At 41.7% G+C, this 24,522-nt stretch overlaps 1 protein-coding gene across 1 annotated transcript in view; it reads right to left on the reverse strand.

Moving 5' to 3' along the window:
- Positions 1 to 24,522, reverse strand: part of LOC122539786 (plexin domain-containing protein 1-like) — a 276,627-nt gene that overhangs the window by 100,005 nt on the left and 152,100 nt on the right. The window contains exons 8-9 of the mRNA XM_043674842.2: positions 11,291 to 11,386; positions 5,963 to 6,044 (exon numbers count right to left, since the gene is read on the reverse strand). Coding sequence (XP_043530777.1) covers positions 5,963 to 6,044; positions 11,291 to 11,386 — 178 coding nt within the window. The remainder of the gene's footprint in view (positions 1 to 5,962; positions 6,045 to 11,290; positions 11,387 to 24,522) is intronic.

Consider the following 24,522-nt stretch of genomic DNA (forward strand, 5'->3'; position numbering starts at 1 on the left):
CTGAAAACAAACCGACTTACAGACTTCTCATCAACCTGAGCTACAAATCTCCTCAAAAATCGCTAATAAGTAACAGTATGTGGAATTAAAGACGATGGAGCATGTGAATCAACAAGCTGAGTGAATAACAGATCATAAGAGCGAATGAGAGTATAAAAGGGAAACTAGAAAGGCAAGAGAAACAGACAGGAGAAACCTATAATGGGATGAACAAAGAGTGAGGCTAGAGGAGATAGAATAAGAGACTGCAACTAAAAACAAAAATTTAGGGGTAAGAAAATGACAAAGGTAAGAGCAACTTAAATTTGTAAAAAGAGAGCATGAGAGAGTCACAGGTTGGGCACGGTGGCCCAGTGGTTAGCACTGCTGCCTCACAGCGCCTGTAGACCCGGGTTCAATTCCCGACTCAGGCGACTGACTGTGTGGAGTTTGCACATTCTCCCCGTGTCTGCGTGGGTTTCCTCCGGGTGCTCCGGTTTCCTCCCACAGTCCAAAGATGTGCGGGTCAGGTGAATTGGCCATGCTAAATTGCCTGTAGTGTTAGGTTAAAGGGGTAAATGTAGGGGTATGGGTGGGTTGCGCTTCGGCGGGTCGGTGTGGACTTGTTGGGCCGAAGGGCCTGTTTCCACACTGTAAGTAATCTAATCTAAAAAAAAAGAATGTAAAAGTATGGACTAGAATAAGGTAAAGTGAATGAAATAGGAAAGAAACATAAGATGGAGGTGGATTTTTGATTGAAAATGTATTGAAAGAAATGCAGAGATAAAGAGAATAACAAATCTAGGAGACAGACAGGACACACTCTGTATGGCCACAGCTATCTCTCTAATTGAAAATTTCTTTCAACATTTAATTTTGGAGCAAAATGACAACCTGAGTAAGAAATACAATCACATGCTACAACTCAGGCAGGCAAAGTCAGTAGTAACTCATTGGTATCAAACCCTATGGACATAAATGGTATTGATTTTGGTGCCATTTAATTTGTAAGCTGCTATTTTTTTAATATCTACTGCCGTCTGTAGTGACAGCTGCACTGTCTGTTCTGTGAGAGATGAGGCTGAAGCTATGGGATAGGACACAATACTGACAGAAAGCTTGGTTTGACAATGCACCATCTGTCACTCTCCCAATTATGGCAATATTATCACAATGTTCAATTTGAAAATATTTAGGATACTCAGGGTCTCGGGCAGATTGCTCGAGTCACCCAGCAATCAACACATTTTCTGACTCTACATCTAACGTTGGAAATGAATGTGTGTGAACGCAGATCCTAGCCCATGATGTATTTTTATACAAACTGCCCTGACGTACTTGGTGCTCATCAGAGAGAGTGGCCACAATTGTGTGGGAATGGGCTATATTCCATCATCTTTTTGGAGGATGTATTACAGTAATTAATGTCCATTCCCTGCATTCATTCTGAGCTGAATTATGGAATTTGCGTTCATTCACAAATGAGAGCGTGGGAACACAATGATGCTATTGAGGCCTCAGACTGCTCTGTCATCATAGCTGACATCAGCTCAACTTTGCTGCCTTAACTCCAACCCTCCTGATAAATCTTCTTCTCCCATCCACGAAAGCTCCCAGAATCACAGTACTTTGAGGGCAGGGGACCAAATTTTCACTTTGTGTGAAAAAGTACATCCTGGTTTCAAGTTTGAAGATTTTGACCCTTTTTATTTTATTGCCCGACCAGAAGAAAAAGATTCTCTGTTACCTACCGTCTCAAATCATTTGAGCATTTTCAACACCATGGTTGGATCACCCTCTCAAATTTTCCAGCACGATAAAATGCAGCCATGTTTTTTGTTCTCATAATTTAACCCTCTAATTCCTGATATTAGTTTTGTGAAACTCAAAAGTTAATCTACCTTCTTTAACGGTGTCCAAGTACAATAGTCTAGGTGGGCACGGTCAAGATTGCAATTCTATGTTGTACTTAAACACTTTATAATCCCGTCTAACTGGAGACAAGACAATGTTCTTTAAAGTGTGAATGAAATGATTTAATGTGATTGATTTTGTGTCTGTTTAATTATTTTCGAATGTTCGATAAAGTAACAACATTGACTCACACCCATCGATTTTGCACTTATCCTGTTCATGGCAGGTAAATAATTGACGTCTAAGGAGGAAAGGAGGATGGAGCTAGACACAGAGAACTTCTTGTGAACTGGGGATGAGCAATCTCAGCAAGAACACAGGGTAAGGAAAAAGGCAATGTATCAAAATTCGGCCAATTTCTCCTCTTCCACAGCCTCTCCTGAAAATTGACTTTTGCTGATGAATGTTTGACTGGTTTCGAGCACCCCATCCTGAATCTGCTTGCCATAGCTGTATTAACTTGGATATACATTGTGCCTTTATTGAAATGACTTGAAATACTTGACAAGAAGGTTTCTAACCAATTTTGGACAGCAGGTTATGTGAGGAGTAATTAAGACAAGCAGATCAAAGAGTTAGTTTTAAGGAGTGTCTTAAAGAATGAGTAACTTTTTGGTAGTAAAATAAGGGAGAGTCTGGAAACATAGAAACATAAAATAGGAACGGGGTAGGCCATTTGGCCCTTCAAGCCTGCTACACCATACAATATGATATTTGCTGATCATTTGAGTTCTCTGTACGTGCTTTCTTCCCAAACCCAGAATCTGACCTGGCAGTGTTGAGATTCGAAGCTGACAAAGCAGGTCGCTGAAAAAGAGGGCACGTACACAGAGATGTACCGTTTATGCATGAAGAACAAGAATAAAACTGCAGGTCAAAACAGCATCCTGGTAAAAGTCAGTTCAAGACAGGAACCTGGTCTCCCGATATAGGATGGTCCTGGATAATCCAGGAAGTTGCACGACTCTGCAAAGGGCTGCTCCTTTGATAGCTCCTTCCAAACCCACAGCCTACAATATCTCAATGGGCAAAAGCAGCAGATACATGGGAACATTATGACCTATAAGTTCTCCTTCAAAACACTCACCATTAGACATCCCTTCATTGTAGCTGGGTCAAAGTCCTTGTACTTCCTCCTTAATAGCATCAGGATATATCTATTTCTCAAGGAACATGGTGTTTCAAGAAGGTGGCTGTGAGGAAGTTAGAAAGCCACAAAGGGACCAGTTCCATTTCTCACCTGTTTTGCATGGCATACTGGAGACTCAAGGGTTAAACATTCCACTGCTGAAAGGGCTCTCTGCAGTATCAATTGCATGCCTGTCCCCTTACAGAATGAGATAGGACATCTCAGCAAGGAGTGCTTGCCTGACTCTCAGGGAACTGATTTCTCTGGAATTCTACATGTGGATTCCACTTTCAGCCTCAGACAAAGGTATTTGTTCTCCCTGGACAAGACTGATAGCCTTGGCCATAATCTTATTAACTGCCTCCTGCTCCCATTATCATATGTTCCCTTCCTATTAACATGGGCATGTGAATCCCACATTGAAAACAAGCAAAGTCCTTCTGTTCCCATCAACACATGATTATGAAGAATACAATAACCAGCCCCTGTAATCCATCCACTAGTTATCACAGGACATTGACAATCACCAGGGCTTGTAAAATTATAATTGCCCATCTTAAACAATTTAATGACAATCATCCATGTGACTTATAGACCTTTTGTATTATTCCTACAAAAAAGTACTGCCTTTGTGTGTAGAGCAGAGATTCCTGGAGAGGTGCCACCACAAGTAGACACACAACTATGTTTGGGGTCATTGAGAATCTCTTGCCGGCTGTCCAATAATAAAGCATCTGCTGTTGTACTGTAACTTGTGTCGTCCGGATTTGTGGAACAAAATATACATCAAACTGACTTCCAGCATTTATGGAAGGGCAATCCCAGGAATAAATATGAAACGGTGAGGTAGAGACACAGGCCTGTTTAGAAAGGGAATTTCAGGGCTTAACGTTTACATGGTTGGTAATACAGTTACCCAATTGATGAGTGATGAAAACCTGAGACATTTCAGATTGGAGGACCAGACTTCTCATGGAGATTGCGGGTTAGCAGAGATTGTAGACATTGAGAAGGGCAAGGTCAAGGACGGTTTTGGAATCAAAGGTACAAATGCTAAAACCAACACCTTTCTGAGTGTTGCCAGAAAGGAAAACCCAAGGTCAGTGAGCTCATTAATAACTAATACTAATTAATGACAGCACACATAGTCATAGCCAGTGAAAATGGAAACTTAAATTGATTTGGTCTCTGTTTAAATCAGGGAATGTGAGGTTGATTTTAGATAACTTACTATTACCCTGACTGACACCAAAAAAACCCCAGATAGCAAGAACATCTCAAATCCAAAAATGGATGGTGCTGTTAGCTATTGAGTTACTGAAGAGGTGTTGTACATACTTGCATCAGCAGGCTGGTGTTAGATATTAATGAACACCTAAACTGAATGATACACAAATAGTATACAACATGATTAAACTCTGAAAACACCTCTCTGAGTGATAGTTTTTAAAACAGCACATCAGTATGGGTAGGTATAATGTCACACTGAGAGAATACACATGGCCCCATTCCCTCCCCCCCACCTCCCTCCACCCCCACACACATCGATTGCCCTCTTACCCCTCCTTAATTGCTACCTCCTTAATACCTGTCCCCACTGTCTGAGTTCCAAGAGGAACATGACAGAATTAAAATGTATCATCAAATTATGAGCAGAACCATGACTGAAGCAAAAAGATCACTTGGATCATTTGTTATAATGACGTTCCCCTTCTCATGGGAAGGGGGAAATGCAGAAACCTTCCCTGTCTAAAAAGCATAGAATCCTCTCATTGATCAAACTGTTAGCCAAAGCTGCTTTCTCTTGATGTGGTGACAGGGTAGCTGTAAGTGTTCCCTTCGGCTGAATTGATGGCGCTATTGGCCCAGACAGAAGGCTCAAGTCCCCACCCAGAGATTTGAGCTTATGCTGTGGGCCAAGGACTACACTGTCAGAGGGGCCATCTTTCAGATGGGACACTCAAACAAATCCTCCCTAGTGGACGTTAAAGGTCCCATGAAACGATTCGATGAAATGCTGGCAAGTTCCACTCATGGCCTGGCTAACTTTCCCAATAACCACTGTCCCATTGTTGCAGCTTGCTATGTGCAAGCTAGCTGCTGCATTTCTTGTACTACAATCACGACTAAACTTGGAAGTACTTAATTGGCTGCAAAGAGCTTTCAGATATTATCAGACTTTTGAATGGACCTCCCAAAGGGTAATGTTGATCACTCTCTCTCTGCCGCTGTAATGGTGTATTCCGTGACACTGATGCACTCTGTATGGTACGACCTGCCTGTGCAGCACGCAAAACAACACTTTTCACTGTACATGGGACAAAAAGAATCCTAAAATGGTGAAAGGTACCATCTAAATATGATCCTTTGTTTCTTCCTCTTTTATGCAAATTGGGGCAAAGTGTCCCCAAGGAAAGCCTTCTGGAGCTGTCCACTGGGTCTTTTCAGACTGGTTACCAGGCCAATGAGTCTAAATGATTGAAACCCATTAAATGAAGAAAATCAAAAGTATAGTGGATGCTGTAAGTCAGAAACAAAAATAGGGACTAAGCTCAGCAGGTCTAGTAGCATTTGTGCAGAGAAATTTGTGCAGGGTTAACATTTTTGTTCGAATGACTCATTAACTCTGATTTCTCTCCACACACGCTGCCAGACCTGTTGAGCTTTTCCAGCAATCTCTGTTTCTGTTTTCCATTGATTGAAGGGGAGATGGTAGTGGCCAGTTGTGCCCAGTGACTTCACAGATGACTCTGACTGAAAGAGGCCCAAAGTCAGTATCGTTCTTTGAGCATCAAGTGATTCAAAGATTATTTTTCTTGAAAAGAGCAATACTTTTCTCATTGGAAGATGAGATGTTGGCCATGTGCCCTGTAGAGAAAGTGCTCTTCCTAAGTGCTGTTTGGGTTTGAAGTGAGCTGTACGCACATCAGGTCACCTTACCTCTGAAGAACACCACACCAGCTGCAGTTAAATCGAACCTCAGCGTTGACACACGCATTACAACTCAAGTGCTGCAGACACACTGTGAGACAAAGAGAGGAAACGATGGTCTGAATTCAGTGAATTATTGGAGAAAGCAGTGAGAATGGTTACAGAATCCCTGGAATTAATTACAGCAATTTAATAATCAAAAGGAAACTGCCCAAAACCAGCCTGAAATCATTAAACGACTTGAGTTAGAGAGAGCTTCAAAAACATCAGCTTCTTCCGCTATCGAGCTTTGATGCAAAAAGCTTTCATAAATGAGGTGAAACATTCTCCAGCTTAATGTCAGTAGAATTTAAGCTAAACACTTTGGCTGATCCCCTGCAAATTTCCATTTCTTTAGCCTTGACTTCATCAAGCTCTTGGCTGCCACCTTAAATTGAATTTCGTCCCCATTAGCAACAGCATTTCTTTCAGCCACTGAGATGTGTGCCTCCTCCATTGCAGCCAATATGGAGTCTATGCTTTTACCATTCTGAGGACTGCCATGTCAAGCACTCATGGACAAGGAACAGAAGTAGACCGATCGGCCCATCAAGCTGATCACCACCATTTAATAAAGGTAAACAAGGCCTGGAGGGGGGGTGGGGGAGGGATGTTGTGGTGGGGATGGTGGTGATAGCCTAGCTGCCGGTAATATTCTGGAGACCTGGGTTTGAATCCTGCCATGGCTGACGATGGAATTTGAATTCAATAAATATCTGTAATTAGTGATCTAATGATAACCCTAAAACCATTGTTGATTGTTGGAAAAAAAACCCATTGGTTTCACTAATACTCTTTAGGAGAGGAATCTTGCTGTCCTTACCTAGTCTGGACTGCACATGGCTCCAGACCCACAACAGTATAGTTGAGACTGAACTGCTCTCTGGGCAATCAGGGCTGGGTAATAAACATTGGCCTGGCCAGTCACACCCACATCCCATGAATGAATACAAGATAGTCACCATAGTCCCAGAGGGCTGCTCTCTAAATGGTGAAAAACGAGAGACAGCTGGTAGTGAGGGTCACCATGCCTCAGGCAAGGGGAGAGAAATTGAGGAGAGTTGAACCCACAATGTTGACGACACTCTGCATCACAAACCATCCACCCAGCAAACTGAACTTGGTTGATCTGAATGTAACTTCAAATCCATATTCCCACCTACCCCTGATAACCTCCCACCCCCCCTTGCCTCATTTCCAAGAATCTGTCTACCTCCACCCTAAAGTGATGGAGGACTCCACATTCATTATACTTTCAGGAATTGAGTTCTCATGACCCTCTGAGAGAGAGAGAGAGAGAGAGAGGGAGAGAGAGAAAACAGCTTTCCTTTTTGGCTTGCACCCTCCATTAACCTTTTCCCTAATACAGTTCAATTTTATGCTCCATTACATTGCCTTTGTGAATCTTTCCCTGGCGTGCATGAATTGACACACTGTACCCCACTGATCTGAAACAGTTGTAAGCCTCTGTACACTTGCTGCGCCCACTTCACCATTTGATTTGATTTTACTATTGTCACATGTACCGAGATACAGTGAAAAGTATTGTTTTGTGTGCTATACAGGCAAATCATAGCTTGGTACCTTTGTCCTTCCATTCCAACATTGGTGGCTATTCCTTACCTCATATACCCTGACCCACTGACCTCTCTATGCCAAATACCCCCATCGATCCCCCATTTCCAATAGCCTCCTGGAAACCTTTCTCTTCCACTATAAAATGTGGCGCAGTTCAAAAACCCCCTTTATGCAAGGAATGTTACAGGGAAATTAAACACTTTGTCTGAATGAATCATGGGAATACACATCAGCGGACCTCACTGGTGAACAAGTATCATTGTGTGCATGTTTGATCAGGACAACAGGAGTCATAAGGACAAGATGTGGGAAGCGTTAGATAATTGGAGCTAGAAAGCTCACTCTCACATCCTGTTTACTCCAAGTTCTGAAGGAATAAAGTTAAAAGGGTCTGTTGTAGATTTTTAACATGTTAGTTTTTAAGCATTTTTACTTACAGCTGCATCTAGAGGAAACACTACAATTAATAAAACAAGATTCGTCATAATGGACCGACCACAATCCCACCAGCAGTCCCATTTCAAGAGTAAAACAAGAAATGTCATATTGGTCTGGAGTGAGTCTGCTTCCCAGCACTCTCACCCAGTTACAGTCTGTACTGTTAGGAGACTAGATGAGGGGGCGGAAGAAATAGGCACTTTAAATAAACAGTTCTCTCACAGAAACAAACAGTAAGGATTAATTCTCTTAAAAATGCAAACATTTTGGATTGAGAGAAAAGTCCAGCATGTGACTCATAGGAAAACTACATTCTGTTACACATTTCTGTCACCTAATCAGTCAACAGAGCAAAGGTTTTGCAAAGTTACTCCCTGCACCTGAATCTAAGTCAAGTGCACTCATATCTTCCACACCACACCACAAATCCAATACCTATTGCTCATATGTCCCAGTCCCAGAGCCTAAGGAATCCATCATATTGTTCATAATATTCAATTATCTCCAGCTTTGTTTAGCTTTTGGAATTCTCTGGACTCTTGCTGTCCACACATTCACTGGCTCTAAAGGTGTCAATCAATGCTGTTCTATCTGAGAGTCTGTTCCACTGATATACAATGCCAGAAACAAATCTTTCTATTCCCAAATTGCCTTATTTAACACTGGATCATTTAATGTACAATTTCTGTGCACACAGAATACCAATTGCAGATGCACAGTCAGCATCACCTCTGTCTCACTGCACGCTATCAGTGCATCCAGCTGGTTAGCCTGAGAAGGGATCAGTACAGTGATTAACCGAGTCCAAGTCTGGTGCTGTCACAGTAAAGCTGATAGACTCCCGACACGCGCGCGCGCGCACACACACACACAAACACACACACCCCAACACCCCCACCTCCACCCCCCAAAGTTGTTGGACACACCTTGCAGACATAATGGAAATACAAAGAGCCCACGGCTGATTACAAGCAATGATGGACACAGCTACAATGAAAGGTAGGGAAATTGTATAGAACTTGAACACTTTAACAACCAGGGTTGGGAAATAATTCTGGACACCATAAGATATAGGGGCAGAAGTAGGCCATTTGGCCCATCAAGTCTGCATCGCATTTAGAGTCATAGAGTTGTACAGCATGGAAACTGACCCTTCGGTTCAATTCATCCATTCTGACGAGATATCCTAAATTAGTCTAGTCCCATTTGCCAGCATTTGTCCCCTATCCCTTTCCATCCTTCTTACCTGTCCAGGTGCCTTTTAAACGCTTCATTTTACCAGCCTCTACCACTTCCTCTGTCAGCTTATTCCACATATCCACCACCCTCTGCTTTAAAATATTATCCCACGGGTCCTTATTAAATCTTTTCCCTTTCAGCTTATACCTATGCCCGCTAGTTTCGGATTCCCCTAGCTTGGGAAAAACACCTAGACTATTCATCCTATCCTCAGCCTCCGACTCTCCAGGGAAAATAGCCCCAGCCTAATGAGATCGTGACTGATCTGGTAATCCTCAGCTTTATTTTCTGCTTTGTCCTATTTTTGGTCATCTTGTTTTGGTTTTAAAAAACTTTCCCAATCTGCTGTCTTACTACTAATCTGTGTCATTTGCATTTAATTCTTTCAATTTGATACAATCCTTCAGTTCCTTTGTTAACCCTGCTCAGTTGAGACTGTTCCTGGTATTCTTCCTCACAGGGACATGTCTTTGTTAGGAGCCCTGAGTTATTTTCTGATACTGGCCTTTTCTGCTGAACTCTTTTCCCACATAATGGGAATAAACCACAATTTGACAAGTCATCGAACTTCCTATCTGGAAATTCCAAATGATTCCTCTGCCTGAACTGGCCTGCATCAAGGGGCTTGTGGGTAATGATTTCAGACTACTTCAGAAATTCCCATCTTCTGTTATTTTGCTATATCCAATCCCACTCGCTTTTGTACCAGGAAACTTTTCACCATTTAATCTCTCCTGTCATCGACATTAATGCTGACTTTCCCTTATGTTCTTCCTTCTCGCTCCCTCCCGCCTCTGCTTTTTTTTGTTTTCATAACAGATTTCCAGCATCTGCATGATTTTTCATTGTCCAAAGCACCAGCAAATTTTCCACCATACATTTGGCTGGATTTAAGTTGGGAGGACAACAAACTTCCTGAAGAAGTGGCAGATTGGGGATACAATTACGACGTTTAAAAGACATTCAGATAAGTACATGAATAAAAAATGTTTGGAGGGATATGAGCCAGGAGCAGGCAGGTAGGACTAGTCTAGCTTGGGATTATGTTTGGCATGGACTGTCTCCGTGCTGTACGACTCTATGACAATGTGCTAAATAAGTATGCTATAAGAATGGTGTTCTTCAACTTGAAAGGGTTCAGAAAAGATTTACAAGGATGTTACTGGGCTTGGACGGTTTGATATAGGGAGAGGCTAAATAAGGTGGGATATTTTCCCTGGAGCGTCTGAAGCTGAAGGGTGACTTTATAGAGGTTTATAAAATCATGAGGGGCATGGATAATGTGAATAGCCAAGCACTCTTTCCCAGGGTGGGGAAGTCCAAAACTAGAGGGCAGAGGTTTAAGGTGAGAGTGGAAAGATTTAGATTACAATAGATTAGATTCCCTACAGCATGGAAACAGGCCATTTGGCCCAACATGTCCACACTGACCCTCCGAAGAGTAACCCACCCAGACCCATTCCCTACCTTACATTTACCCCTGATAATGCACCTAACACTATGAGCAATTTAGCAATTCACCTGGCCTGCACATCTTTGGATTTAAAAGGGACTTTTTCACACAGAAGGTGGTGGGTGCATGGAATGAGCTGCCAGATGAAGTGGTGGAGTCTGGTACAATTACAATATTTAGAAGGTATCTGGATGGGTATATGAATAGGAAGGGTTAAGAGGGATATGGGCCAAATGCTGGCAAACGGAACCCGATTGATTTAGGATTTTTGATCGGCATGGACGAGTTGGACCGAAGGGTCTGATTCTGTTCTTTACAACTCTATGACTCTGACAGTACCTAGTCCCCACTTCCTCTCCACTTCTGTGACCTTGTTCTAACCTAAATATTTGTTTAATTATGACCGTGTCAGCTATTGAAGGTGATAAGAATACAATATTATGTCAGGGACTAGTCAGAGTAACAAGGATTGCTCCCAACAAATAGCAGAGGGAGGTCAGTTATGGGAGCAGAGTGAATACAAAATGTGCCCTCCCTGACCCCTAAAGCAAATGCACAAAAGCTCAAACTCTGTAAAAGTCACATCTTACTGGAAACAGGAGTGAACTCCAAAGCTGTGCTGTTGCTGATCTTCGTCATGTCTATTTCCACCCTGTGATATTCATAAATCATTCTTCTCTGACCATCTGAAAATTAAAAAAAAAACAATGCAACATTATGCAAGCATTGGCCAGCGGACTGCAAGAGATTTAATCGTAAACTCACATCCCAGTACCCACTATAGTGCTTCGCAGTACTCATACTGGGAATCAGTTAGCTCAGCTGGCTGGATGACTGGTTGAAAATGCAAGGTGACACTAACAGTGTGGGTTCAATTCACGTGAGCTGGGGTTACCATGACAGGCTCACCTTCTCCCCTCTGCCCCTGAAGTGAGCCTCCAGGTAAACTACCACCATTTGTCACTTTTCTCTCTGTCTATGATAACTTTACCTTTATTTTGCCTTTACCCTTTTTGAGCCCAAAAGATTTGAGTCTATAACTTAAATCCATTCACCTTTTATTCCATTTCTAAAATAAATTTAAATAAATCAGATTCTATCAATCTGTTTTAGGCATTTTTTTTTTACATATAAACAATTTAAACCCTTCAATTAGATTTCAGCTTAAAGTTGACTCTCACATATCTGATTTCAATTTGCAAATTCAACTATTCTCCAATAGTTCACTAAGTACTCGAGTAATGTTCATTGTCCATTTTACTCCATTACTGTAACATATTAGGTCTAGCTTCAATGAGCAGTGTTCTCTTTGAAATCCTTGTCCTTCTGTTTAGTTCCTGATTTTGTTGTACGAACAGTTAACAAAATATATTTCTTATTGTTGACTGCTCTCACTGTAAAATAATTTTTTAAAATATTAATTGCTCAAAGGTCTCCAACTAGCTTCCTAAATCAATTTCAAAACTGTGGTTTTCCGTACTTTAAAAATAGCATGATCTTGGACGTTAAAGTATAAGTACCACAGAACTGTTTGAAGGAGAGCAGGGAGTACTTTCTGATATCTGGTCAATGTTTATTATTGAACCAGCTTGAATACATCACTCTGGTTATTATCACATTTTCTATGAAGTTTGTGTCACACAAATTGGCCATCATGCTTCCCACATTACAACAATGGCATCACATCCACAAATATTGACACCTTCCACCACCAACACACAACAGCAAGCTCATCGTTGTGTATCACCTCCAAGATGCACTGTACAAATTAACAAAAGATCTTCAGACACAACTTTCAAACACACCGTCACTTCAGTACAGAAGGGTAAGGACAGCAGATGTGTGGGAATACCACCCCCTTCAAGTTCCCTTCCAAGCCACTCACCATCCTGACTTGGAAAAATATTATTGTACCTTCACCGTTGCTGGGTCAAAATCCTGGAACTCCCTCACTAACTGCATTGCGGATCGACACGTGGGTGGCATGATGGCCTAGTGGTTAGCATTACTGCTTCACGGTGTCCAGGGAGGTAAGTTCAGTTCCAGCCTTGGCTTACTGTCTGTGTGGAGTTTGCAAATTCTCCCTGCACACAAGTGGGTTCCCTCTGGGTGCTCCAGTTTCCTCCCACAATCCAAAGATGTGCAGATCAGGTGGATTGGCCATGGGCAATGCAGGGTTACAGAGATTAAATAGGGGGTTTGGTCTGGGTGGGATGATCTTAGGAGGGGTGGTATATGGACTTGATGGGCCAAATGGCCTGCTTCTTCACTGTAGAGATTCCATACTCATGGACAGCAGTGGTTGAAGAAGGCAGCTCACCACCACCATGGACAGCTAATAAATGTTGGCCTAGCCAAACCCTCAAAAGCATTTACTTGAATATAAAGTGTGTTGGAACCACATTATGTTGTGAAAGAAGTCATATAATCACCACTTCTTCCTTTTATGCTGATGGTGAGTGATCATTTATAGAGTCTATTTTCATCTATAATTATCCTCAAATCTCCTGATCTCTCCAGTGAATACTTTACTCAAAGGTCTAACTTCCATTTATCCTGAGTAATAAGTACTGTGAAGTTTTGCTGTGACAGAGAGAACTTGGCAATAGAAATATGTAAAGGGTTAACACTTAATTGCATAGATTGGAAAGCTATGTCAGTGATAGAATGTATGATCACATGATAATATAGATGCTGAAGAGAAAAACAACAATCTGGTGCTAAGTCTGAAGTGTATACAGTGTAGCATAGTCAAGTGTAGTTTAATGTGAATAAACAGTTATGTTGAAAAGACCTTTGTCTTCAGCAACCTCTCTACAGTAATATAATGCACCCAAGCTCCTTCAGGGTCGCCCGCACAACAACAGGGAATGCATTATTTAAACATTTAATGAGGAACTAGACAGATGGAGAAGGATCTGGAGGAGAATTGAGACTCATCAAGATAGCTGGAGATTTGTAAAGTATATGAATGAAGCATTTCAGTTCAACTTGTGCCATAAATATTCATTGGCAAAGGATAAAATAATGATGAAAATGATTGTTATACCCTGTGTCAATTAATACTTCATAATCACACCATAACAAACATAATTCACTTGCTATGTTTCAAGTCCCTACTGTGGAAATTAAAGCAGGAATTGCTGCTGGTGCATTGACTGGTTGATACTTCAGCTGGATTGCTGCAAGTAGAAAGACAGAAATACAAAGTTTTTTTAAACTAACAATTCACTACCAGCTTGTAAGAAGGGAGTACATGCTGCCTGCCTTATTTTAGGCTTTGACGTGCGTTTAGGAGGATAGGTACAGGAGTAGGCCATTCAGCTTACCAAGTTAGATCCACCATTCAGCATGACTTTTCAGCTGATTACCCACTTCCATGACTTTCTCCCCATGCTAACCCCACATTTTCCCTATGCTTTTTTCTATCGTTGACACATTTATAAATAGCAATCTCTACTTTCAACATTCTCAGTCCTTGAGGTTCCACAAATCTCTGGGTTAAAGAATTCCAAAGATTCACAACCCTCTGAGTCAAAATATTTCTCCTGATCTTGGTCATATGTGTCATCCTCCTTATTTTTAAATTCTAGACTCCCCAGCCAAGGGAAACATCTGACCTGCATCTACCCTGTCTATCCCATTTTGTATGTTTGTATGAGGTCACCTCTCATTCTTCGAAACTTGAGAGAATACTGACTCAATTTCTCTAATCCCTTCAGCAGACAGTCTCTCCAACCTAGGGACAAGTCTGGTGAACCTCTGTTGCACTCTCTCTATGTGAGTTTTGAGAAGGTTTGTAGCTCAGGTTGAGGTTCTGGATGTAGGTTTGCTCGCTGAGCTGGAAGAAACCCAAACATATAAATAGAAAGAGGAATCATCAGCAGTGTTTCATTCGGAGGCTCACTGAAGATGTTACCTAGTATGGTGACGAAACATCTGAAAATGGACCTTCCAGTTCAGCGAGCAAACCTACATCCACTCCCTCTATGGTAATGCTATCCTTCATAAGGTAAGGGACAAAACTGCACACATTATTCCAGGTGTGGTCTAACCAAAGTTCTACACAATTGAAGGAAGATTTTGCTATGCCAGCACTCCTATTATCTTGAAATAAAGCTAATTAGCCTTCTGAATTGCCTGCTGCATTAACACATTAGCCTTCAGTTACTTGTTGATGAGGATACCTTGGACCCTTTGTACATCTACATTTGCTAAACACTTATCAAATACTGTCCATGTCTGTTCCTCATTCAAACGTGGATAACTTTTAATTCTTCTACATTATGTTCTATCTTCTTTCCACTTGTTAATTCTGCCCAAATGCCCATAAAGATGCTGTAAAACACAGATTGCTAACTTGGCCAAACAGTAAGGCATGCTGGGCACATTGGCCAAGTAAAACCCTGAAGCCACAAATCCTAGACACCAGGCACAGTGCCATCACAGCAGCCAGGTACTAATTAGATTAGATTCCCTACAGTATGGAAACAGGCCATTTGGCCTTATAAGTCCACACCAACCCTCCGAAGAGTAACCAACTCAATTTCCATACCCTATATTTACCCCTGACTAATGCACCTAACACTATGGGCAATTTAGCATGGCCAATTCACCTAACCTACACGTCTTTGAATTGTGGGAGGACATTGGAGCACCTGGAGGAAACCCACGCAGACACAGGGAGAACGTGCAAACTCCATACAGACAGTCGCCCAAGGCAGGAATTGAATCCGAGTCCTTGGTACTGTGATGCATCAGTGCTAACCACTGAGCCACCATACCACCTTAGGCATGCTGCCTAATGGCATTAGCATAACATAAAAGGCAACAGTTACCACGGACAGACATATCCCAACAACGTATCCACCAAACAAAGGAGGACACAGACAGAAAGCCACCAGATCCTGCTACACAAAGAAGCAAACAGTAGCATCCAAATGATTGACAGTGCTTCAAAGTGAGACTCCCTGACTGGCCAGTACTATAGAAAGTTCCAGAAAACCATCAAAAAAAATATAAAAACAGAGAGAGAGAAAGCAGCTTCGCAGACCTAGGGACAGAGAGAGAGAGAGAGAGAAAGAGAGAGAGAAACAGCTTGAATCTACAAGAGACTCTGTAAATATTGTAAGCATAAGGGGCCAAAGAAAATCAGAGATAGTATGTTTAGTATTAAAAGTTAATGTAACTTTTTTCCTAATAAAATTGGGAGTGTTTTACATCTGTACTGGCTTGTGTTCGTCATGGTTGGACCACTTTGGTATTGTAGGACACCTGAGCAAATTCATTCATAACATTCTGGTCAGAGTTGTCTAACTTGTTTAAGAAGGAAGTAGATAACAACGCTATACATTTGCCTCTCAGCACACATTCCCACCTAACTTGGTGTCATCTTTGGATTTGGAAACAGTACATTTGATTGCCACATCCAATTAAAAAAGAAAGTTGAAGCTATTTTTCTAATCAACCAGTCCAAGGGTAGATACTTTACCACTGTACCACAACAGGGCTTGCTGGGTTGCAACATTGATTTTTTTTTCTAATCACCCTATTCAGAGATGTTACTGCGCTTCTCTGAAGCAGGTAACCTCCTGGTCCAGGAAAAGGAACACTACCTCTGCACCATAACAGGGTCCCTATGGCGGCCATATCTACATTATCTCCTGTCCCACAAGCTTAAAGTTTGCTGACCGAGTTGTGTTAGCAAATTGGGTGTTGTGCCTGAATTGCCAGCCTATTGTTCTAAGAAATTATAACGGATGCATTCTCCAAGTCAACTCCGTTACCAGAGTGTATTTGCCAACCAATCAGCACTCTCCTCTCCTGCAGTAGAAATGTTGGTTTTCTCCTTGAACTGGTATTTTTTGCGAATCACCCTGATGAGTACAAGATGAAAAGCTTTTGAAGAAATTGTTCCAATCTCATTCTAGAAATACACTGCTTTCACTACTTTAGCTGCTTGGTTTCTCCCAGTCAAGGTGATCATTCGAATCTATCATTATAATCACTTTGCTTTGCTGCACTATCTTTAATCTCTACATTCTTCCAGCTGCACACTCCAAAAACTGCTACTATCAGGAACTCTGATGGTAACCCCTTAAGGCTTGCATTCTTTGTTATTCTTTAACTCTATCATGATTCCAGTGCTTGCTTGATGACCCTTGCTGAAGCTTTTTTAATCTACTGTTATAATCCTGTCATTTATCAATTACTTTATTCAATGAAGAGCTATGGACATAGAGAGTCAGAAAGATGTGCAGCATGGAAACAGACCCTTGGGTCCCTACCTGTCCATGTCGACCAGGTATCCGAAATTAATCTAGTCCCATTTGGCCCATATCCTTCTAAACCCTTTCTATTCACATACCTATCCAAATGCCTTTTAAGGATTGTAATTGTACCAGCCTCCACCACCTCCTCTAGCAGCTCATTTCATACATGTGCGTGAAAAGATTGCCCCTTAGGTCCTTTTTAAATCTTTCCTATTTCATCTTAAATGTTTGACAAGGCCAACATTTGTTACTCATCCCTAACTTCCATCCTTTCTCAATTTCACTGTTTGTAAGGACCCTATATTCTGGAATATCTCTTCCCCCAATTTAGGTTTATATGCTCGGCGGGTTTCAATGGTGGCTAACATGTGAAATTGCACAACTATCAGGTAGTCATTAAAATAAGAAAAAGTATTAGCTCATAGTCATTTGTGTTTTTACATTTTCCCTTTTAATGTAATTGAAGAATTAAGCATTCATCACAAACCATCAATAGAAACTGACCTGACCTTGCACTTCGTAAATATGTTTAGCGGCTGAGAAATAAAGGTTTGCTCTCCAAATTATTTTTTGCTTCAGACAGTCAGGAACAGATGTATCCTGCTAATCGTTTTACATTAGCTGACCTGTTGTCGCTAATTTTCTCACCTTTAAACATACACAGTGTCAGGCTTGGCACAGCAGGTAGCTCTCTTACCTGGTCAGAATGTTGTGAGTTCAAGTCCTACTCTAAGGAGATGAAGACATCATCTCGTCTGACACTTCAACAAGTGGGGAAAGGTTGGAGAGCTGTAGCTCAGATGGGATGTATAATCAAGGCACTGTCCATGGGCTTAAGTAATATAAAATATTCCTTATTTATTTATTCCTTAATCAACAACTCTAAACAGATTATCTGCTTATAATCACATTTTAGGGAGCTAGTAATATGCAAAGCAGTTGCTAAGTTTCTGACATTGCATGACAGACTAAATTCAAAAGTAAGTTATTGTAAAATACTTTGAGGTAGAGTCATAGACTCCTACAGTATGGAGATAAGCCCTTTGGCCCAAACTGGTCCATGCTGACCAAACTGCCTGTCCACGCTGACTCCATTTCCTTGCATTTGGCTCACATCCTCCTAATCCTTTCCTATCCATGTATTTGTCCAAATGACTGTTCAATGTTGTTAATATACCTGCCTGTGGTCTGAAAAGATGATATGTAAATGAAGGTCTTAGGGAAGTGATCCATGAACATGAGAGCTTGTCATGTAAGAACTGTGTCTTTTTACGTTTTGCATCTTTAAAAACTGTGGACTATAATGAGAGAGTACGGTGTTTAAAATAGAGATTGACCAGCAGGACTGTATAATTTCACAGCAAGGAATTCTATACCTATTGTGAATTTCTGCATATACAGACAATTAGGAGCTAAGGGGTTGTTCACAAATGATGGTTGGTCAGCTAACTGAGCAGGTTGGTACTAGTAACAAGTTACAGAGACACAGAGAGAGAGAGAGAGAGAGCCAGAGAGAGGGTGAGAGAAAGACTCAAAAGGGTGGGCAGTTGTTCTCCCCAGCAAAAGCTGCCTGCTCTCTGCAGTAAAAAAAACAGTTTGAACTTGAAGAAAACTTTTCCTCATGCAGTTGCTGGGAGCTGTGACTTTTGAATAAATACATCAGAGATAGAGTCATAGAGATGTACAGCACCGAAACAGACCCTTCAGTCCAACTCGTCCATGCCGACCAGATATCCCAACATAATCTAGTCCCACCTGCCAGCACTTGGCTCATATCCCTCCAAACCCTTCCTATTCATACATCCATCCAGATGCCTTTTAAATTTTGCAATTATACTAGCTTCCACTACTTCCTCTGGCAGCACATTCTATAAGGTAAAAACAATGACTGCAGATGCTGGAAACCAGATTCTGGATCAGTGGTGCTGGAAGAGCACGATGCTGCCTGAATTGATGTGCTCTTCCAGCACCACTGATCCAGCACATTCTATACACAGACCATGCTCTGTGTGAAAACATTGCCCCTCAGGTCTCTTCTATACTTTTCCCCTCTCACCCTAAACCTATGCCCTCCAGTTCTGGGTTCCCCCACCCCAGGGAAAAGACTTTGTCTATTTACCCTATACATGACCCTCATGATTTTATAAACCTCTATTTGGTTACTCCTTGCCCTCCGATGCTCCGGGGAAAACAGTCCCCAGCCTATTCAGCCTCTTCCTATAGCTCAAATCCTCCAACCCTGGCAACTTCCTTGTAAATCTTTTCAAGTTTCATAACTTCCAGCCAATAGGAAGGAGACCAGAATTGCACACAATATTCCAAAAGTGGCCAAACCAATGTCTTGTACAGCCTTTCCAATTGAATCAGTTGATCTGTACTTGTTAGAAATCAGAGGAAGCTTCCATATATAAATATATAAAAATTGAATGTCAAGGGCCTGGCTAGAAGAATGATCATCTCAAGGACAGAATTGAAAAGCAAAGTTCACTGAACTAACCTTCCAGTGTTTCCACCTTCTCCAGCAATCTAGTTTCCGTGTGTGTATGCGTGTGTGCAGCTCTGGTTAGCAGTCTTATTTACTAATAGTTTCTATCTTCCGGAATAGAGTGGTGCTGGAAAAGCACAGCAGTTCAGGCAGCATCCGAGGAGAAGGAAAATCGACGTTTCGGGCAAAAGCCCTTTATCAGGAATACAGCCTGTATTCCTGATGAAGGGCTTTTGCCCGAAACATCGATTTTCCTGCTCCTCAGACGCTGCCTGAACTGCTGTGCTTTTCCAGCCCCACTTGATTCTGGAATCTGGTTTCTAGCATCTGCAGTCATTGTTTTTACCTAATAGATTCTCTCTGTTTACTTGTAGCTGTAGTCTAATTACTTCAAATAAAAAAAAAATTATTAAGTACAGAAACACAGTCCATGTTTCCTCTCAATCTTAGTCTGAAAGTTGGGTAAATTGGTGTATTCTGGGTACCTTAGGAAAAAACATTAACATTTGGCACAATTCTGGGAATAGTGGGGATCGATCTACAGCACGCTACCCCAGTTCGTCTTAATAGTTGATATATGAACAAAGAGACTATTACACATTATGTATTAATTAAATCGAGTTTTATTGATAACTTTTTACTGTAAGCATCATATATCTGAGATGAGTAGTCTCAGTTTGACAAGAATGGATGCACAAAACAAAGTTCTGGCCAAAAGTAGTAATAATTAGCCAACTCAACTGAACAGAATGGGAAATGATTCTGGATTAGTGGTGCTGGAAGAGCACAGCAGTTCAGGCAGCATCCGAGGACAGACAAAATCCGAGGACAGGCAAAATCGACGTTTCGGGCAAAAGCCGAAATATACCAATGTATTAAAGTTCGTTCCTTTGAGACTGCTGCTTGGACAGAGCAGAAAGAAGATTACTCTGTGCTTATTCCTGAGTTGGGTTAGCTTGACATGGGACCTAAAGGAGAAGGTTTCTCACAGCACAACACTGATATCACAACATTTTTGACAGGCACCAGAATTATTACATGATGATAAAAATGCAGGGAAACTGAACTGACAAAATGCAATCTCAGGGACATTTCCTCATTTTAAACTGACTAATTAAATAGTCAAACCTGCAACTACACACATTTCCCACTATCCAGAACTTCAGTTGCCAATCTGCATGTGCATTAATTAAATATTAATGGTTAATTTTCTAAAGGAAGAGAGTTATTTATAGGAATATCTAGGTATTCAACTGGTAAGATGTATCCACTGATGAATACCTACACATACCCACACAAACTGCAAACAGTAAAATATGTGTGTGGGAAATACAGGCAACTTAGGTAAAAAATGCAAGCAATGCCTGTTCCCTGGATGTCTGCAGTTCACAGGTTTCACTGTATATTCACTGTTGGCACAGGAGATCCATTAACTTTCCAGTTCAAATGTCACACACCTTTTACCTTATAAGTTAGTCTTAATCATCCCTTAGCTGCCTTGAGCAGCTTTAGTTGAAATTACAGAACAACCTCATTTATCCCAACAACATGGGCGGTGAGTATTTTGTTCGGATAACTGATTGTTGGATAACTGATTAAGGTTCTCATGGCAGCGGCAATAGCAGGAACAGGGTTCCCATGGCGACAGCAATAGCAGGAACAGGGTTCACATGGCGACGGCAATAGCAGGAACAGGGTTCCCATGGTGACGGCAATAGCAGGAACAGGGTTCCCATGGCGATGGCAATAGCAGGAACAGGGTTCCCATGGCGACGGCAATAGTAGGAACAGGGTTCCCATGGCGACAGCAATAGTAGGAACAGGGTTCCCATGGCGATGGCAATAGCAAGAACAGGGTTCCCATGACGATGGCAATAGCAGGAACAGGGTTCCCATGACGACGGCAATAGCAGGAACAGGGTTTCCATGGTGACGGCAATAGCAAGAACAGGGTTCCCATGGCGATGGCAATAGCAGGAACAGGGTTCCTATGGCGACGGCAATAGCAGGAACAGGGTTCTTATGGCGACGGCAATAGTAGGAATAGGGTTCCTATGGCGACGGCAATAGCAGGAACAGGGTTCCTATGGCGACGGCAATAGTAGGAACAGGGTTCCTATGGCGACGGCAATAGTAGGAAAAGGGTTCCTATGGCGACGGCAATAGTAGGATCAGGGTTCCTATGGCGACGGCAATAGTAGGAACAGGGTTCCTATGGCGACAGCAATAGTAGGAACAGGGTCCTATGGCGATGGCAATAGCAGGAACAGGGTTCCTATGGCGACGGCAATAGTAGGAACAGGGTTCCCATGGCGATGGCAATAGCAGGAACAGGGTTCCCATGGCGACAGCAATAGTAGGAACTGGGTTCGTATGGTGACTCTGTTCCTGCTCCCGCCGCCTGCTCTCCCTGTGCTTTTATTTAAGTTTAATAAAACTTTTACGGGTCCTTGAGATCTTGTTCGGATAATCCTAAACTCAAATAATCGATGTTCGGATTACCGAGGTTGTTTGTATATCTGTTCTGAACTCAAGCTTTCTGTTTTATTCGAAACTTTCAAATCTTAACAATTAAACTGTAGTGTTTTTTTCAATGGTTTGGCAATCCAAGATATATTCACTAGCGATCCTTCCAATCCAACTGCTTAATTGAATAGATTTTGATATTATTTTACTTATCTGTCTAAAGCACAGAATACAAGCACTCAAAGAATTGTAAGCTCTTATTTCCCAAAAATAGAAGAAACTTTGACCTATCAGTTTCTATTTTTCGTGCAGGGGGATGTCTGTCCAAGTAAGAGGGAGACATTCTCTTATTTTTCATTAAGAACTCAGCTTTACTGTGTGTCAGAAAGTGCAAGCTTTATCCATACTGTTTAAGGCTAACACATACTAAATAATCAATACACTGGGTAAGGTTCACTTGACACACCATCAGATCAGAGAAGAACACAGGAAGACCAGAAATTGGAGTTGGAGTAGACCACTTGCCCTGTCAAGCCTGCTCCATGGTGCAATGAGATAATCTGTGGTCTTCTGCCTCAACTCTATTCCCCCACCTACTCTCCATATCTCTGAAGCATAAAAAAAAGTCTGTCTCTCCCAGCCTTGAACAATGGAGCATCCTCAAATCTCTGGGGTAAAAAATCTCAAAGGCAAACAACCCTTTGCTTGAAGGAATTTTACTTCATCTCAGTCCCATATCAGTGTCCCCTTATCATCAGACTGGACCTTTTGGGTTTTTAGGAAACCCCAGTGTGCTTTTTGCATCAATGAGTCACTATGAAACACACTCAGTTTTGTTGAATGGGAAACACTGACAAATAGTTTTCACACTGCAACACTGCACTAAGAACAATGAGGTGAATGTGCAGTTAAGCTACTTTGGTATTACTGAGGAGGAATACATACTGGGCAGGGAACCCTGCAGTTACCCTAACTCTGACCTGGCTAGTTGCCTGGGATCATTGATGCCCCATTGAGAAGTTTAACATTATATTGGAAGGTTACCCGCATGAAGAAGACTGTCCAGTTTTGGGAATCACACCTCAACAGAGAGAACAGGGAGCCTGTCAATCCAACTGAGGGGTGAGGGTGGGAGGGTGAGAAGTGGGGGGAGATGGATGTGCAGGGAAGTAAATTGTCAGATGTATTCCTCTGGAACATTTCCAGCCTCGTGTTTTGTAGCATGTGTGCATGGAGAGTTTTATACTGCCCTGCACCCCATTCACTGCTGCATTCCAGTTGCTTGGTGTCACCCCACACGTCCAACTGAAAAGAATGTAGCAGTAACAGGAGGCAAAGAGTAGGCTTGATTTCAGGTGATTTAATTGCATGCTTGCGACATTTACACATGAAGTTATCACTGATTGGCTGAAATTGTAAAAAATGAGGAGGACTTGAATATCAAGTTAAAAAAAAGTTAAAATTTTAAACAGTCCACGGTGAAAATGTTCAACTTTGGGCTCAATGGATCAAATGATTTCCTTCTGTGCTGGATCAATCCAACACCAGTAAATGATTTGGAGACAAACCATGGTTTTTATTTGGCTACAACGTACTCAGTGATTAGAACTTAAAATTTGATGAATGCCTTAATTTAATAGAAGAACATTCTGATCTTTGGCAGTGGGTCACTGAAGCTGAATCTCTTTAGCATTTTGAAGATTTAAACATTAGGTTCAAGGGAAATGAGCTAACTCTACCTTCCTCAATAGCATCATCCAAATACACAAACTTCACTGCCTACAAGGACAATGGCAGCGGACTCAAAGAAGTACACCAGTTCCAAACTCCGGATGCCCTGACTCGGAAATTTAGTGTCATCCCTTCATTATTGTTGGAGGAAAATGTTGGAACGCCCTTCCCAAAAGCACCATGGATATATCCACATCACAAGGAATGCTGCAGTTCAACGAGGCAATTTAACATCACATTCTCCAGGGCAATTGGGGATGGACAATAATAAGTGTAGTTACCAGCAACTGCAATATTCTATAAATAGATAAAAATAACTCAGAAGCTGATCTTTTTGAACCCCACCCACTTATTTTCCAGTTTTGTTTTCCTAAAGGCACATGCTTAAAATGGGGATAAGGTCATTCATAGAAACATAGAAACATAGAAGATAGGGACAGGAGGAGACCATTCGGCCCTCTGAGCCTGGTCCACCATTCATCATGATCATGGCTGATCATCCAACTCAACAGCCTAATCCTGCTTTCTCACCATAACCTCTGATCCCATTTACTCCCACGTGCTATATCTAGCTGCCTCTTCAATACATTCAATGCTTTGGCAGCAACTACTTCCTGTGGTAATGAATTCCACAGGCGCACCACTCTTTGGGTGAAAAAAATGTCTCCTCATTTCCATCCTAAATGGTCTATCCTGAATCCTTATAGTAGCAACCATCCCATGGAACCTCACTTAAATGAAAATTCTTTATGTGCAACCTTAACAGTCAACAAAGCTACATAATTGCAGCTATCATTACAATGGAATGTGATCTTATTCCCACCCACAAATTTAACAACTTGCAGAACATTACACTCCCGTTAGAAAA

Source organism: Chiloscyllium plagiosum, unplaced genomic scaffold, assembly GCF_037043375.1.
Source record: "Chiloscyllium plagiosum isolate Xiang-an unplaced genomic scaffold, Cpla_swu_hap1 HiC_scaffold_32, whole genome shotgun sequence".
Taxonomy (NCBI): domain Eukaryota; kingdom Metazoa; phylum Chordata; class Chondrichthyes; order Orectolobiformes; family Hemiscylliidae; genus Chiloscyllium; species Chiloscyllium plagiosum.